Genomic DNA, 17,012 nt, shown 5'->3' on the forward strand with positions numbered 1-17,012 from the left:
CTGACTCAGCAGGATCCCTCTGGGGAGGAAGGAGCAGAGTTTGTTGCGCCCCACCCACGTGCTACGTCACAACACGCCTGTGTACGTGAGTACATATGTAGCATTCGGGAGATCTTCACAGGTTATCTTACATACATACACGGTGGCTATCAAGCACAGGGACAGGCACACAGGGTCCTCAAGGGACGTCTCCTACTCTCTGTTCCCTCGATGCACTGATTTCCTCATCATTAGTCCCCTTGTTGACAAGGAAACAAGGCTTGGCAGAGTGTCCTGCCCACAGTCACAGGCAAATCCAGGATTCAAATGCAGGTCCCCAACTTCAAAATCTCTGCTCCCTCTTCTGGGTCCTGCCCTCTCATTCCCTCCCTGCCCCTGTCTCCTCAGCCTCCAGGCTCAACTGGATGCTATTTCTCCCACGAAACCATCCCCGACTCCAGCTTCCAGAATTAATTTCTTTACCACTTATAGAATTAATTTCATCCACTGTTTCCTCTGCTCAGTGTTTTATTAAAATCAGTGATGGCAAAGTGAAGTAGGTCATAAACTAATAATATTAAGCACCTACTATTTACCAGGCAGGCAGGCTGAGTGTGGACACGGATGGGAACATTGGGGATGTGGCTCTTCCCTGGGGGGTGCTCAGAGTTTGGCAACAGGTAGAGAGGAGCTGGTCCCCAATACCGTCCAAGACCCCCACTAATTGCATCCCCCCCCCAACCCTGCCCCGATCGGAGGGCAAGCAGGGGCCTCGTCCATCATGAAGCAGTGTCTCCCAGTGGCCAAGTCCCCCAGCTCTAACTCTCTGCTGCACCTGCCACCTCCCTGAACTAAGAGCAGCTAACTTCTCTCTCCGCACTCAGCGTTCTCATCTGTAAGTGAGAGTGACAGTAGTGCCTACCCCACGGGGCTGTTGGAGCTGAGCCTACACAGTGCTTGCCCTGCACCAAGTTGGCTGAGACATCCCTGACCCTGCTCCACACAGAGCCCAGGTGAGTCTCTCTGAGGGTGATAATGCCAGCTCAGGTGTTCATGCCAATCCAAGAGACAGGAGTGAAAAGGAGAACAGCTACCCCTCCCCCATGGTCAGCCTTTGTCCTAGCCTCCCCCACCTGCCAGCCAGGTAGTCCCCACACCATGCATCAGCAAGGTGTGCTAAGGGAGCCTTGCAGGCTACAGTATTTGGAGAAAAAGCTGACGGTGGCAGCAGCAGCTGTTCTCTTGATTCCTGGGCACCTGCAAGGGCGTTTCAAAGTGAAAAGAAAATTCAGCCTCCAGCAGGTGCCCAAATCCTGCCAGGAGAGGAAGTGGGCGTCTACTCCAGCCCCTGGTGGGCTTTGCCTGGTCTCTCTGCTCTCCCCTCACAATCCTGGACCCGGTCAGCTAGTGGCATCAGGTGTCCAGAGGCGCAGGACACCCACCCACCATGGCTTTCTCTGTGTAGACTTGGCCAGGACTCACACACCTGGGTGCCCCCTCCCTGCAGGACAAGCGACTTCTGCCTAAAGAGCAACACGCCCTGACCCCCTCCACCCAGCTCCCTCCATCCCTCCTCCAGGGGCCCCAACACACAAATCACTCTGCTCCCATTAACTCTGCCTGCACACAAACAGTCCGCGCCTGCATGCGTGTGTGACGCGTGGGCGCAGGATCTCTCCCTCTCCCACGTAAACACGGGATTCATTTATTAAATGCCTCTCTGGCATTTCCTTTTCTGCCTTCATCCTGCTTGTTTAATATTGCATTTGACATTCTCATTTTATAAATGGCAACAGAAGCAGAATGGATGGCTAAAATTAGCTCACGAGTGAGAGCCATGCTACAAACAGGAGGGTGAACACAGAAGCCCAGTTAATCCCACCCACATCACACACACCCCCCCACCGCTGTGGGGCCGGTTCCCAGCAGAGTTCTCGGTCTTGGGGGATGCGGAGGAGCGCTGGCGGGAGCCCAGTCATCCTGCACTCTGCCAGGGGCTGAGGCCCTCAAGCCCACCTGGCCTGGGATGACTCCTTCCCAGCACCAAAGTCCTGAGACCCAGAGGCCAGCTCCGGACTCTCCTCGCTCATCCTCCTGGCCCTCCCTCTCCAGAGCCCTGTCTGAGGCCCAGTCCCGAGGTGTGTCCTGAGCAGAAGAGGGCAGGCCTGAGATCTCCCCAGGCTTCGCTCCTGGAAGTGCTTTTTCTGGAACTTCCCCAAAGGAGGATGTGGCTGAAGAGTCTGACTCAGCTTGCTGGGATCGAGAAGGTCTCAGGGTGCTTCTGTTGTGCTCAGAGGCACTGACAGTGTCCCCTCCAATTGGGGTACTTGGGACCAGCCCTGCCTGGGCCCATGGCCTGCATGCTACTCACTTCTTACCTGACAAGCACCTCCCTGCCACCCTCCCTCCCAGGGATTCCATATAGGTCCACTCAGGATGGTTCTGAGAACCAAGGTGACTACACTAAACATCTACCCCTTTGGTGGAGGGTGCCGTGGCCTGGCTGTTCCAAACCCTTTACAGACCCTAAGTCACTGCACTCTCTGAGCCAGGCAGTTACAATGCCCCTTTCTGTAAGAGCAGCTAGAGAGCCTGACTGACAGGAAGTCACCTTGCCCAAGGTCACAAAGTGGCAGTGAACTGTGGGAGGGTTTGTGGCACTCTGTGCCAACAAGGCCTCTCAGTTGGCAACACCCCTGTGCTGTACTTCCTCCTGCTCAGAGCTTAGGGGGGTCCTAAGAATCAAGGCCCTGAGCTTCCCACAGGCTGCTATCCCAAGCCCCGGTGTCTGTCTGGGGTTCCCCTCTCTTCTTTGCCTCTGTCTAATAAAACACTATTCAGTAGTGAACCTGGCCCCTGGAGACAAGCAGCCCCCGAAACTGGCTGGCTTCCTGCTTGATTGGTTTAGGCCCAGAGTTGCAAACCATGGCCAGCAGGCCAAATCGGGCTGGCTGCCGCCTGTTTTTGTAAATAAGGTTTTATTTGAAGGCAGCCACGCCTGCTCATTTGCATATTGTCTGTGGTTCTGTTTGGTTACAATGGCAGAGCTGAATAGCTGTGCAGGGACCATATGGCACTCAAAGTCTCAAATATTTACTATCTGGCCCTTTACAGAAAGTCGGTTGGCCCCTGGCTTAGGCCAAGTGGAGGTCACTTGCTGTTACCAAGTGGTTTTCAGCACGCCTGACTCTCCCAAGCCTTCCAGATTATAGATGCAGCAACCGAGCAGGCGAGACAGGACCTGAATCAAGGCCTTAGAGGAGCTGTAGCAGGCAGCAATTCTGTGTTCACAATTTTGCAGAAAAGGAACCAGATGCAGACACGTTGGGGACTCAGTGGTGGTCACAGAAAACCAGTGGTGAACCCTCAGATTCAGTCTTGGGTTCCAAACCTCTCAGTGCCTCTACATGACCCAGCAGGTCCCAACGAGGGGACCAGGACACGGGCACTTTATCAGGAAGCCAGCCTACAGCTGTGCCTCATACATTGGCGATGCTCAGAGCACTAGACAGGCCTGGGGATCCAGTGCCAGGCCCAGCGAGGCCAGGCTTGCCCCAGCTCCACACTCCCCTCCCTCCCAGCTACCTTCTTTCTGACGCTGGATGAACGATTTATTACCCACAGCTCCCACGTTATCCATCATTAGCAACGATCCTCGCCTGGCGCTTCTCAGACTTTAATGTGCACACAAATCACCAGGGGCTTGTCAGCGTGCAGCTCCTGACTCAGGGGTCTGGGTGGGCCCAGGCCAGCTTCCAGAGGCTGCCAAACTGCTGGGACACGTCCACCTGCTGACCACCAGGGCCAGGTCTCCTTTCATTTAAAGACAATAGGCCACCAAACTAGTGGTACCCACCAGTTGCTTAGCAAATTTCTGAAAACCTGACCACCTTAAAGGAATAAGAAAAAGGACTAAAGGAATCCTGTAATAGCCCTTCTATGAAGTGAATAAAATCTCTTCCTCATAGTCAGTTATCAACCCAGATTTTTTAAATAATACGTTTGCCAAGATGGCAGCAGGGTAGAGCGGGAAGAGCAGAGTCTGGAGCCAGACTGGCACGGGTTCAGATCTAGCACTGCCACTCAGAACTGTCCCACTGTAGCAGGCCCTTCTTCGTTCTGAGCTCTCGTGTCCCACAGTCGGGGGGAACAGGACCCCTGCTCAGGATGCTATGAGGACAGACAGGAGAGGGCATGGCTCCTAAACACTCATCCCTTCTGCTGAGCCAAGTCTAGAAGGCTCTACCCAGGCACCTCCCTGACGTCCTTTTGGGGAAGGCCGTGCCAGGCCTCTGAGGAAACCTGGAGCTGGCTCTTTGTCAATTCCCACCTCCCTCCCTGCAGCTGCCCGGCTCCTCGGAAGCTGCCTGAAGGCTGGGCTCTGGCGACTAATCAAGCAAGTGTCCCTGCTGCTCAGGGGCTGTTTCAATCAGGGGGAAACGGCGGGAGGCATTATTAGCTGCACCCGCCATGGGGCTCACGGAGTGGCCAGAGAGGACCGCTCTCAGAGCATCACTCCATGAGTGCATTTGTGCCTGTTTATTGATAAAGAGCCACATTTGCATTTTCCTCTGGCTGGGGCTGAGTCTCACTCTCGCAGGGTTGGGCCTTGAGCTCAGGTGGCAGGTAGCTTCCCGCCCCTGTCCCTTGCCACTGGCGACTCTGTGCCAGTGGAGGAAGAGGCTGAGAGATCCGTGGCTGACTGGGACCCCGTCAGCCCCCAACTTGGCCCTTCTCCCTAGCCAGGAATCGGGCCCCCAGGGAGCTTGTCTCCTCTGCCCTTCTTCTAGAAGATCAAGGAAAAACCTGGGCCACAATAGGGCTGAGGAGGAAAGGAAAGGACACTGACTGGCCATGGGCGGCCCAGAGGCCAACAAGAGGAACTTTAGAGTCTCCTTCAGCCCAGACATGAAGGATGGCCTGGCCATACACACTTGAGCTCTGGAGGACGGCTTTCGGGCCCTGAATTCTGGGGCTGCCACTTACTGACTATGTGAGCTTGCAATCTCTCTCTGCCTTGCCTTCCCTATCTGTAAAATAGGGGTAATGACTACATCAGAATGGACATGATCATCAAATAAGATACGTAAAGCAACATGTTGGGCCTTTCTGGACGTCCCCCTGCCCCGTCCTAGAGACCTCACACCTTCTTGAGGCCTGCACAGGGAGTGAGGGGATGAAGTCTTATGATCCCAGCTTCCGGAAGACAGCTATCCTGGGCCTCAGCAAGCAGGAGCGCTAGGGCCTGCTCTGGTTGGTTGGATGGTACCGAAAGGCCCTCTGTTTTAAAAATGCCTGGGAGACTTATCAACGGGATTAGCCTGGAAATGGCTTCAGTGGCTATGACGTGCCTCACTGTCATGGGAACCCTCACTGAGTCCTTTATTCATTCCACAGTTACTCATCGTCTACCAAGTGCTGGGCACACATGATTGAATTAAAGATCTGGATTCAAATCCAACCTCTGTGACTCATCAGCCATGAGACCTCTCCTAGTAGGAATATCAGAATACCCTCCACTGCAGGATGCTGAGAGGGGCACAGCCACCTGCCAGCTCCTCTGAGACCCAGGGAGATAGCGAGGGCTGTAAGAGACTGGCCTTTCCATTGTCACAGCACCTTCCAGCGTACCAAACACACTACGAACATTCCAGCAGCCACCAGGGCTTCTGGCTGGTGGTCTCCAAGTTCTCTGCCTTTCTGGATCTCTCATTTGAATTCTGCCCATAGCAGAGTATAAATGCATTTCCTTTTTTTGGGTCTCAGTAGAGAATTCAAGGCAACTCAGGATGCAGGCTCCTCTACCAATCCCCTTTCAATCCCACCCTTTTTCAGAGGAGGGGGCGCTGGCTGGAGGAAGATCTTTCAGAGACAGGTGACCTGGACAATGGCAAGAGCTCATGTTCATCAAGCCTGTGCCCCGAGACAGGCTTCATGCAAAACTCTGTGTTCATAGCATCTCCCACCTCCAATGACCCAAAGAGGTGGCACTGTTGCTAGCCCTGCTTTATTTATGTCCAGTTGCCTACCTCCAAATTCCCCCCCTTGGGGCCCATAGTTGGTGGGGCTGGGCTGGGCATCGGGATCCTAGTCACTCTGCCCTGCTTCCTCCTCTTTGTCTACTTCCATTTCTGGCTTACCTCTTAAAGAGCATGTACTAGCCCCAGATTCAAAAGAAGACAGAAACTTTTACACCAGACTCACCAGTTACTCACACCTGCCAAAGTTAACACCCACCTGAGTGGAAGAGTCACCTAATGTGGGCGGAAAAGAAATGGCCACAAACTTCTCTGGCTTCTCTTGGTCACCTAGGCTTTGCCTTTCACCCCACACTCAGACAACTGTACAGTTTATCACACTAAAACTGAAGACCTATGGTCCTGCACTCTCTGGGCAGCCGGGGCCTCAGTTTCTCCACTGGAATAGTGAGGAGGATAAAGTCCTTCCCTGTCTGGGTCTCAGGCTCATTTCCAAGCCTGTCAATAGTCAAAGGCTGTATTTGCATTCCAGGTGGCACACAGAGCTGTTCTTCCTGCACTGGGCCTTTCCCGATGAACCGTGAAGTCCTGGCAGGACAGGAAGGGCATCTGCCTGCACTCTCCGCTGCTCCTTCTATTCCCTGCTGCCCAGGCAGCCTTCAGCGGAGCCTGTCAGTAGCATGCTCTGGCTAGGATAAACAAGGCATCCAGGCACTGCACACAGGTTTAAGTCCTCTGTCTCTCTAGTCTTAAAAACAGCAAATAGTGACCTAATGAGAGAGAAAGGTACCATGGAAAGGCATTGGCATCTGAGGGACAAAGCCTACAAAGGGACCAGGGGTATTATCTCCTCGGTCCTGTTTTAAAGCAGGCACTGACGTCTCCAACATGCAGTATGCAAAGAAAAGAGTATTTTCATTTCAGATGCATATGATGGCTAGGAACAATATGAACAATATTATTTTAGTGCCCTGGGAAAAAATTAGCAAGTCAAATATTGAATCAGGCCTGTAGCACCACATGCTAAGCAGATTGCTTTGATCTTATCCACACTAAAAGCTCTATTATTGAATTTAAAGTTGGTGAACACACATCAGACCAATATACAACTCATATCTAAATGTATGTTTCAGAAGCAAGGAATGCTTTGACAAAAGGGAGAAAATATCAAAGTTACAGTGGAGACTGAAACATGAATTTGCCCTCCCTCTTCTCTGAGGGTTGGAAGCTTTGCTGGCCAACCAAAATGCTGGTGCACCAGAGGACTTGCGGATGGCATTTTGTTCCAGAACCCACAAAGAAGGGGTTTCTCACCCCCTACCCAACTTGAAGAGAGGAGCCTGAGATAGCAAATAGGCACACACTGCATGGCATGGCGCCCTCTGGTGGCCACTTCTCTGGGAGGCCTACCTGGCTCCCCAGATCCCATAGTCCAACCTCCTCCCTCCTCAAGAGGCAGCTGTGGCAGGAAAAGGAACTTCAAAGAGCCAGAGGGAAGGAGGGAAGCAGCTGGTCCTGAAGGCAGACACAGTCTAATTGACCACCAGGGGAGGGGGTGTTAATTACCCAGCTGGGCCCAAAGAGAACTAGTTTGGTAAACTTCCTATCTAGGATATGCTCCTCCACAGACTAGCATGGAAAGCACATTGTAAACCAGGGGTCAGCCAACTACAACTCACAGGCCACATCCAGTGCCCCTGTCTGTCCTTGCAAGGCCCAAGAGTCAAAATGGTTTCTATGTTTTTAAATGGTTAAAAAAAAGATAATATTTGGTGGGCTGGGGATGTAGATCAGTGGTAGAGAACTTGCCTAGCATATGTGAGGCAGGGGATCAATCCCCAGCACCACGTACACATAAAGAATAAGTAAATAAATAGATAAAACGGTAACACAGGAAACTTCCATGAAACCCAAATCTATAAACAAAGCTTTATTGAAACACAGCTCCACTTATTCACGGGATATACAGCCAATGGATGCTTCTGTGCCATGACTCAGGAGTGATTAGTTCTAAGAGTCGGCTGTGTGGCTGCAGAGCTGAAAACACCATTTGGCCCTTTATAGAAGAGCACATCCATCCCTGAGCTAAACCATGGCCATCACGCACAGAGCTGAATCCTGAGACTCTAGCCAGACCTTGTGCCCACCCCTGCCTAGCCTGCACACGATGTGGGGTGCAGCCAGGTGGCAAGCGGTGTGCGCTGGGGAAGGGGTGTCCCATATCACAGCAATCCCCCCAGACTTACCATTTTATTATTGATTTCATGGAAATGAATCTCACAGACTTTCTCCACAACATCTTCATTCTCAAAAGTGACGAAGCCAAACCCTGAAGGGAAAAGAAGGAAGAGAGAAAACAAGAGAGGTGGGGTGAGTTGGGCTGGGCAGGCCCTGGGGGGGGGGGTTTCTCTTGACAGCCTGCAGTCAGGATAGGCTCCTGATGGGGTGGGTGGGCGGGGTCCCTGGGAGGACCTTGAAGTCCAGGCAAGGATTCTAATTTGTACCCAGCTCCCTTCCAACAGCGAGGAAAAGTTAATGATTTCACCCACATGCAGCGGGCACTGTGTGGTTTACATTTGCCCAGAAGCAAACACGAAATTGACTTGTCTGTTATTTACGAGGGTCAGAGCCCTGCGGCTCTGTGCGCAGAGGCAGGCGGGTGGGCGAACGGCAGCCTCGCGGATCACTGCGGGGCCACGCTGGCCCTTTCCGGGAGCTGGAATGGTCAGCCCTCGGGTCGGCCTCCAGACGGAGGCGGTTATTTGTCCTTTTCTTCCTGAATTACTTCCTCTAATACCTCATCAGGACATCCTGAGGCCTGGAAGAAACTATTAAAAGTTGCAGGCCTCTGTTCTGCGCAGGCATCCTTTTTCTACTGCCGCTTCAAAAGCGCTGCGGATTTGGGGCAGTTTAAGGCTATTTGATGCCTGCTGTCAGCCGTCAGCTATCCACTGTATTTACTCGGCTGGAGACCGGCTTTGCTAGACAAGCTGCACTGAAGAATTTTGGCAGGCGACCGCGGCTCAGCATCCTGAGAGTCTCTCTCCACCCTCCTGCCCCTTCCTTTTTTCTCTTCCCACCCCCGACCGCTTTTCCTGCATGTGGCCGCAGCTGTGACCCGACTCAGTAAGCACCGCGGTCCCACATAGACCCGCACGAGGGGCACACCCTGCATGGGATGGAATATGCGCAGTGCTGGCACCAACATGGGGAAGGGAACCAGGCAGAGGTGCAGGCGCACCAGGGAGCCAGAGGGCCTGGGTTCCAGCTGCGACTGTGCATCTTGTCTCTGGATAACCTGGAGAGCCCCTTCCCCTCTGAGCCTCGCATTATGCACCTGCAAATTTAGGTGGTGGGACTGGACAGGAGGTGCCCACACATTCGGCTCTCTGCTAGGGACTGAATGTGCTCTTGTCCATATGCCTGTCCCTCCCTATCCCCTGGTCCATATGTGGCACTACTTCCCAGTGCCACAGTGTCAGAAGGTGGGGCCTTTGCCAATTGATTCCATCATAAGGACATGAGGATGGAGCCCTCACAAAGAAGCTTAGTGTCCTTATCAAAAGCCATGAGGGAGCTAGCTTTCTGTCTGCCAAGGGAGGCTCAAGAGAGCGGTCTTCTCTAAGCCAGGAAGTGAGCCCTCGCCAGAACCAGCCATGTTGGTCCCTGATCTTGGAGTTCCAGCCTCTTGAACTACTGGGAAACTCGTGCTGTTGGTAAGCCGGGGTCCTCTCATATAGCAGCCCCCACAAGACACTGTCCTCCCCAAGGTTCCAAATCTGGCTGAATGCAATGCTGGACACACCAAACAGGAAGAAAAAAAAAATCAGAATGACTTTTTGTATTATGCTCATAGTGCTTTCTATCCACGAGAAAAACAGATGCTTCCCACTCAACCTGGTACCCAAGGTGGAGAACGCTTCTCCCAAGTCCCTTCTGGCTCACATATCCAACTCCACCACACCTTGTCAGGAATACGAGGTGCTGATACACAGAGCCCTTACACACAGTTCTTGCAGACTCTTCAAGTTTCTTCAGGAAAAGATGAGCACTCTCTGCTCTCAAACAATCTCCAGTAAAACAGAAGGCTGGGACCACCACCCAAAGGTAGTCAGGACCTTCAGTGTGCGCCAGTGGTTACTACCCACCAAACACTGGGCCAGTGCTCCCAGGGCACACAGCCCAGCTCATGTCACACACAAGATGGACACCTGACCTTCCATAAGGAAGACACAGGCATTCACTATAGGGGCTCAAAGAGGACAAATTTCACCCAGCATCACTGGTAAAAGGTGGGTCCTCTGTTACCTCTGAGGTCTGAGGCAGGCAGGAGATACACAATGGGGTTATATGAAATGAACCTTTCTCCAGGTTCACGCCCACTGCCCTCCTCAACCAGGTCCCTGGAGAGAAACAGAGCCCTCTCTGGGCGGTTTTTCTTGGCCTTTGGATGCGTCCCACACCCAAAGGCAGCGCCCACAGCATTTCTTTTGCTGTCATGTGTCTGCTCCCCTGCTTCCTTTGAAGGTTCTGAATGATGCTCAGCAACCCCTCCGGGGTTTGTTTCAGGAAAACTGGGTGGTAGGGGCCTTAAGACCATCAGGTTAGAAGTCCACCCAGGGAGGGTGCCCTTCCCTGCATCTCTTTGGTTAAGCCCCTTCCTCCTGGAGCTCAGATCCTAACTAGCCCTAGGAGAAGGGGTGAAGACTCTCGTCCTCTGTGGGGAACAGGGGCAGCTCTGCAGAGGGTACAAGAAGAGCCAGCACTAACTCAAGCCCTGGGCAAGGGCAGGGCTGGTGCCTCTTCTTGGGTCCCAGGCCCCTAACACACTGTGCTGAGTGAATGGCTGGCGGACCCATTTCTGTGCCTCCAGGGACAGGGTGTCTTGCCAATCCACTCGAGTCACTGCTTTGCCTCCAAATTGATGGAGCCTTCCTCCTCCTGCACTACCTGGCCCACTTCTGTGCCAAGTGCTGTTGGGGACACACAGAGCAACGTGATTCTTCTTGAGCAGTTCACTCTTTAAAAGGCTCGCTTCAAGCCGGGTGCTGTGTTGCACACCTGTAACCCCAGCCAACTCGGGAAGCCAAGGCAGGGGGATCACAAGTTCATGGCTAGCCTGAGCAATTTACCAAGACCCTGTTTCAAAATAAAAAAATAAAAGGGCTGGGGGCATAGCTCAGTGGGAGAGCAGCCTGGGTTCAATCCCCAGTACTGGAAACAACTTCAACAAAACAACCCAGCAAACTTGAGTCAGAGCATCCCTCGGAGAAAGCCTTTCCTAGGATGGACCTCACTTTCTGATGTGTCCCTCACTTCTAGCCCATGGACTGCATCTGTCTTTGAAAGCCACCCCTCAGGCCTAGTCCCAAACCCAGGTATCTTGCAAATAAAACAAGGCCAAGTGGACCAGTTTTTCAGGGATCTCACTGCTAATCAGGGTGAGTGTAGAGGCTGGAATGTGGCCCTCCAGATAGAGATCCATGTCCTAATCCCTGGCAAGCACGAATGTGACCTTACTTGGAAAAAGGGTTCTTGCAAATGTAACTAAGTTAAGGATCCTGAGAAGAGATTATCCTGGATTTAGGGTGGACCCTAATTTAAATGACAGGTGTCCTCACAAGAGACAGGAGAGGGAGATTTGAGACTCAGAAAAGAAGGGCGTGCGAAGGCAGACATAGGCCAGAATGGGGTGATGCAGCCACAGACTCAGAAAGAGCTGGAGCCACCAGACACCAGAAGAGGCCAGGAGAGATGGTCTCCCACAGTTTTTGGAGGGAGGACAGCCTCAACCTCCAGAACGGTGAGCATCTATTTCTCTCTTTTGAGCAGCAAGTGGTCATTTGTTGTGGCAGCCACAGAACCCTGGTGCGGTGAGGTTACAGGTTTCAGCTGCCCCCAAAGAGGCGGGTCATGCGCCACCCCCTCCAGCTGACCCACCAATTATGCCGCTCTGGACAGAAGGCAGGCGTGTGGATGTGTGATGGGGACAGAAAATGAAGTCAGGGCCGGAGAAAGACACCACTCACTCTGCAGGCCAGAGGACAGCCTGGCCTGAGACACACTTGACCCTGGGAGAGAGGCCAGGTTTGTCAGGCCACCATGGGGCCCAAGGCTGAGCTCCCTGTCCTGGATGCTGCTTCTGTGCTCCATCCAACTCCTTCCCGGCCTACAGTGCAAAGCACGGGACCCCCAGCCCCTACAGTTTAGAACTCTTTGCTGCCAAACTTCCTCCTCTGCTACCACACCCAGACAGGAGGGAGGGCAGCTGAGCTGAGGGACAGGAACTAAAATGCAGAGGGTTGTGGGGGCGGGCGCAGGCCTCCTCCCAGAATTTCAGATTCTGATTCCCATACTCTCCCTGCCCGTCCCTTCCCCAGTCCCCCACAACTCAAAATGTGAATATCACAAAAATGATTCTCCTGACTAAAGGCAAAAGCCTGGATTTCAGGCCCAATCCGCCCTCGATGCAGAACAATTCAGTGATGTCAAGATTCGTCCATGGGATTTAAAAGATCTATATCATCTCAACATCCCTCTCTGTTAGGTCTGAAGGGAGAAAACAAACTTGATTATGTCTAAAATATTTATTTATTCCATTTGGGGAAGCAAGGAAGCAATGAAACACTTAATTATCAATAAGTGTTATTCCTTAACGTATAATCATTTTTATTTCACAGGTGTATTATCATTTCCAATGGATGAGTAACTCAGTAGCAGACAACCTCCAAATAAATTAAACTGAGGAGTAGAGGACAAAAAACAATGGGGTCAGAAATTTGGGAGGGGTGGGTGGGTGGTGAGAAAACTCATGTTTGGTGTTAGTCTTTTTTCTTCTTTGAGATAAAGTTTTTATGGCGTTAAGACAGACGTAACATAAAATTTACCATCTTAACCACGTTGAGGGTAGAACGAAGGCAGCAGCCACCACCATCCATCCCTCAACCTGTTTCACCATCATCCCAAACTGAAATTCTGTCCCCGTTAAATAATAGCTCACTGGGGTGCGGTGGTGCCCGCCTGTAATCCCAGTGGCTTGGGAGGCTGAGACAGGAGGATCATGAGTTCAAAGCCAGCCTCAGCAACCGTGAGGCTCTATGCAACTCAGTGAGGCCCTATTTCTAAACAAAATTCAAAATAGGGCTGGGGATGGGGCTCAGTGGTTGAGTGCCCCCAGGTTCAATCCCTGGTACGCCACCCCTCCTCCTTGACAAATAGCTCCCTATCTCCCTCTCCCAGCTCCTGGTAACCTTCACCTATTCCAGACACCTCGTCTGTGTTCAATCATACGGTATCTATTCTTCTGCGTCTGGCTCAGTTCACACTGTCTCTCAGGCTCTTCTGAACAAACCGCTGCACAGGTTCAACACAGGCCTTGGATGTGGGGGGTGGGCAGTGGGCAGGCGTTGACAATTGAGTGATGATCACCTGCCACTCTCCCCAAAGAGAATCAGAAATGGAATCTTCTGAAGGCCCATCAAACTAAGGCACAGTAGCCAGAACAAAGAAACACAAGTTACCCTCGCTCAAAAGCAAGGGCCAGATGAACTAGGCCCCCTGGAGAGTCCCTTGGCCTCTCTGGGCCTCTCAAAGCAGGCACAGCCTGGGGTCTGGACTGATCAGGGTGAGGACTCTGATCTGTGAGCATCCACAGGGGCTCACACTCCACTGGGGCCCTTCGGGGAGTCCGTGAATACTGCCTGCTCCATTTCTCTTCTCCTTTGGTGCTGAGACACCACCCTGGAGCCAGAGACCCTCACCCTAGGTATTTAACTCTTGAAAGCCACCACTAAGGAGAGAGAGGTGCTCCAGAGACTGATGACACAGAGGGGCAGGTGTCAGGGCCAAACAGACCCATGCAGCAAATAAATACTTCTCACCTGTCCTTAGCAAATGGCACCTGCCCAGCCTCTCTGGAAGCTCCCACCTTTAACTGCACCCCACACTGCTAAGGGGCCCCAGGAGCCAGCAGAATCAGGGGGCCAAGAAGGTGGTGAGGTTAATTCCCAGTACAAAGGGATTTCAGAACACACATAAGTAGGATAGCAGTTGACAAGGGCCATTTAAAAACAAAATTCTAGCATTCTCCTGAATGAAGCTATTATTGGAAACTAACAAGAAAGCTCTATTTAAGAGATAAGCATTTTAACAGTCAAACCTCTTTTCCCTCTTTTATTCAAATGAACAAAACTGAATATTCATCGGAACAATACAAGGTTATAAAACGCAAGTGCGCGTGCACCTGTATACACACACACACACACACACACACACACACACACACACCAGAAGAGACCATACATCTGAAAACAAGATACCTCAAAATTAAAATGACCTGGGGCTGGGGTTGTGGCTCAGTGGTAGTGTGCTCACCTAGCACATGTGAGGCTCTGGGTTTGATCCTCAGCACCACATATAAATAAATTAAATAAAGGTATTATGTCCAACTACAACTAAAAAAAACAAATAAATATTTAAAAAAATTAAAATGACCTGCTCCAAACAAATACAGTCATGGAGAAATGACTGATAGTTAACTTACAAAGATTTTTTTTTTTTTTTTAAGGTCAGGGAGGGAAAGTCTTAGCCTCAAAAATTATTTTCTTCTCTTATCATATAGGTCAATGAACACTAATAGGCAATCAGATAAGGCCTGATGCTCCTTCAGTGGGAATCAATGCAAGCATGACTTAACACACTGGGTAATGGAGGGAAAAGGGGAGGGAGAAAAACTCCCCGATTGTCAAATTTATCTGAGTATCCCATGTGGAATTTAAGGTATGAGTATGGAGGAATATTTATAACACACGCAACCCTCCCTCTCTCCCCGGAAACCCAGGACTGGGAAAGCACTGATATCCGTGGGTTGCTTCCTCATACACACAAATTTCTCAGGTGTGGGCCTGGGGAGAATCTTCTGGTTTTAAAATGCTTCTCACCCCTCATCCTAGCTGGTCCCCAAGGCAACCCAGCAGGAGGGGAGGCAAGACAGGCTCCATCACTGTCACAGTGCTCGACTGCTCTGCACAGTTCAGTGGCTTGTCCACCGTGATGTGGCCACTCAGACCAGACCAGGAGTCATACTTTCATATCCACCCCCTGCTTTTCTGGAGCAGATTGTCTGTTCTTGGATCAGAACATTCAAAGGTGGATTTGGTGGCCATCTGGCTCAGAGAAGGAAGCAGGGGTGAGCTGGGCCACAAGGCATGGTAGTCTGCAGGCTCCTTCGGAGGCCACCCCTGGATGGCCGGGTGTCCAGCATCATTCACCTTGGCTGCCCCCACCTCCTCTGGGCCACCTGGTGGACTACAGCGCCTCTGACAATACCCCATCTTAGAGAATCCAGTTCCAGCTGCCAGTAGTGTTTCCCAGGCATTTTCGGATGTGAGGCCTTGGGCATGTGCTGGGGTGATGGGAGGCTGGGCCTGCTTTCCCACCCAGACGCTACTGTGCACTTCAGAGGAGCAGGAGAGTCATTTCCCACAGTCAGGGACTGGATTCCTTCAGTCACCGCTCAGGCCTGGCACCCAGGGGTGGCTGTTCACCCTCAGTCCGCATTCTGCTTGATAATGTCACAAAGGGAAGCCCCTCTACTTGTGAGCAGCTATTCTGAACTCAGTCCCCACCACGCCCTCCCCATCCATGAAGTTAAGGATGAAGGATGGCGGCGCAGGTGGACCCTGTGTCCTTCTTCCTGTGAGGTGGACTATCACAAACGTGTCCTGCACCCTGCTCCTCCAGGCTTCCCTGCCAGAACATTTATGGAGTGGGGAAGAGCCCCTCGGCCCAGCAACCCAGCAAGAGAGGCCATCGCAGGGACATGCTGCTTCCTGGGCTGCCTGACTGCTCAAGCAGAAAGGCAGGGGGCGGGACGAGGTGGGGGGCACGGGCCTGAGTCTTTTCAGAGAAATGTCAAGTAACAAAGATGTTCACAGAGAAAACAATGGAGGTATCTCCTTGGTCAGTCTGACCCGCCTGGACATGGGCTAAGGGACCCAACTGGACATAGGCTGAGGGACATCTCTGAAGCCTTCTGGACCCCAACCACAGAAGTGGGGCCAGGGTACCCAAGACGTTGGCAGCACACTGATCCCCCAGTGAGTCAGCAGCCTCAGGGGATAAAATGAACCTCTCATTTCTCTAGCCTTATTAAGAACAGGGGCGGGCAGGCTGACCCCTGCTCTGCCCGGGACTCAGCACAGGGGCTGAACAGAGCTGGTCAGGACAAAGACTTCAGGTCCAGAAGCCACTGGAGGCAGATGTTTGCTACCTCCCACCCCTGCAGTGGCCAAATAAGCCTGGAATGGGGCCTGCAGATGCCCTTCTCCTCCCACCCCTGTCTTCCTTCTGGCAGGAGCCAGCAGGCCACACCGCCTCTCAGAGCCCCCACCCCCCTCCCCACCTCGGCCCCCTCGGGTGGCATCGTGGCATCCTTCATGCACCTGCTTCCTCGTTTACACCCGTAGTTTGGCAGCCGGTTGCTGTAAACTATAATAAAATGCCTTTCCCCCAAAAAATGAAGGAATGTGACCAGACATGCCAGACATCATGGTATTAAAGCCGTGTCAATTAATTTCTCCCCTGCTTGATAAACGAGCCCCATTCCATCTCTTAATAATGAGGAGAGAAACAAGAAAAGTTGACACTTCGTTTAATTTATTTTCTCAACTTGCCTGGTCATATTTCTTTCTGCCTTGCAGAGCAGGCTGGGGCTGTGGGGAATCTCAAGTGGCTCGTGTGCACAGGACGGGCAGCGATGGGTGTGAAGAGACGCGGGGCTCCTTTACTCCCTCACACCACTAATCAGGAGCGGGGAGCGGGAGAGTGGCTCGGCGCGCCAGCGCACACCTGCGCCTCTCCAGCCACCTTTGGAGGCTGAGGTGGGAGAGTGTGGGGAGGCAGCCATCTCAGGTGTTCGGGGACTCGGGGAACAGAAATGGCACTATCAGATTTCCAATCTAGTCCGGTGGAGCTGCACAAGCCTGGGTTCCCTAAATTAATATGAAGCTGCGTGGGTGGTATTTGCCAGAGGGGAGCCGATTTCTCAAATGGAAA

At 52.3% G+C, this 17,012-nt stretch overlaps 1 protein-coding gene across 9 annotated transcripts in view; it reads right to left on the minus strand.

The window, feature by feature from the left end:
- The window catches only part of Msi2 (musashi RNA binding protein 2), a 366,811-nt gene that overhangs the window by 64,830 nt on the left and 284,969 nt on the right, over positions 1-17,012 (minus strand). For all 9 annotated transcript variants that reach the window (XM_077800895.1, XM_077800891.1, XM_077800892.1 and 6 more), the window contains exon 8: positions 8,204-8,286. In XM_077800895.1, the coding sequence (XP_077657021.1) occupies positions 8,204-8,286 (83 nt within the window). The remainder of the gene's footprint in view (positions 1-8,203; positions 8,287-17,012) is intronic.

Source organism: Urocitellus parryii, chromosome 7 (assembly GCF_045843805.1).
Source record: "Urocitellus parryii isolate mUroPar1 chromosome 7, mUroPar1.hap1, whole genome shotgun sequence".
In the NCBI taxonomy this organism is placed as follows: Eukaryota; Metazoa; Chordata; class Mammalia; order Rodentia; family Sciuridae; genus Urocitellus; species Urocitellus parryii.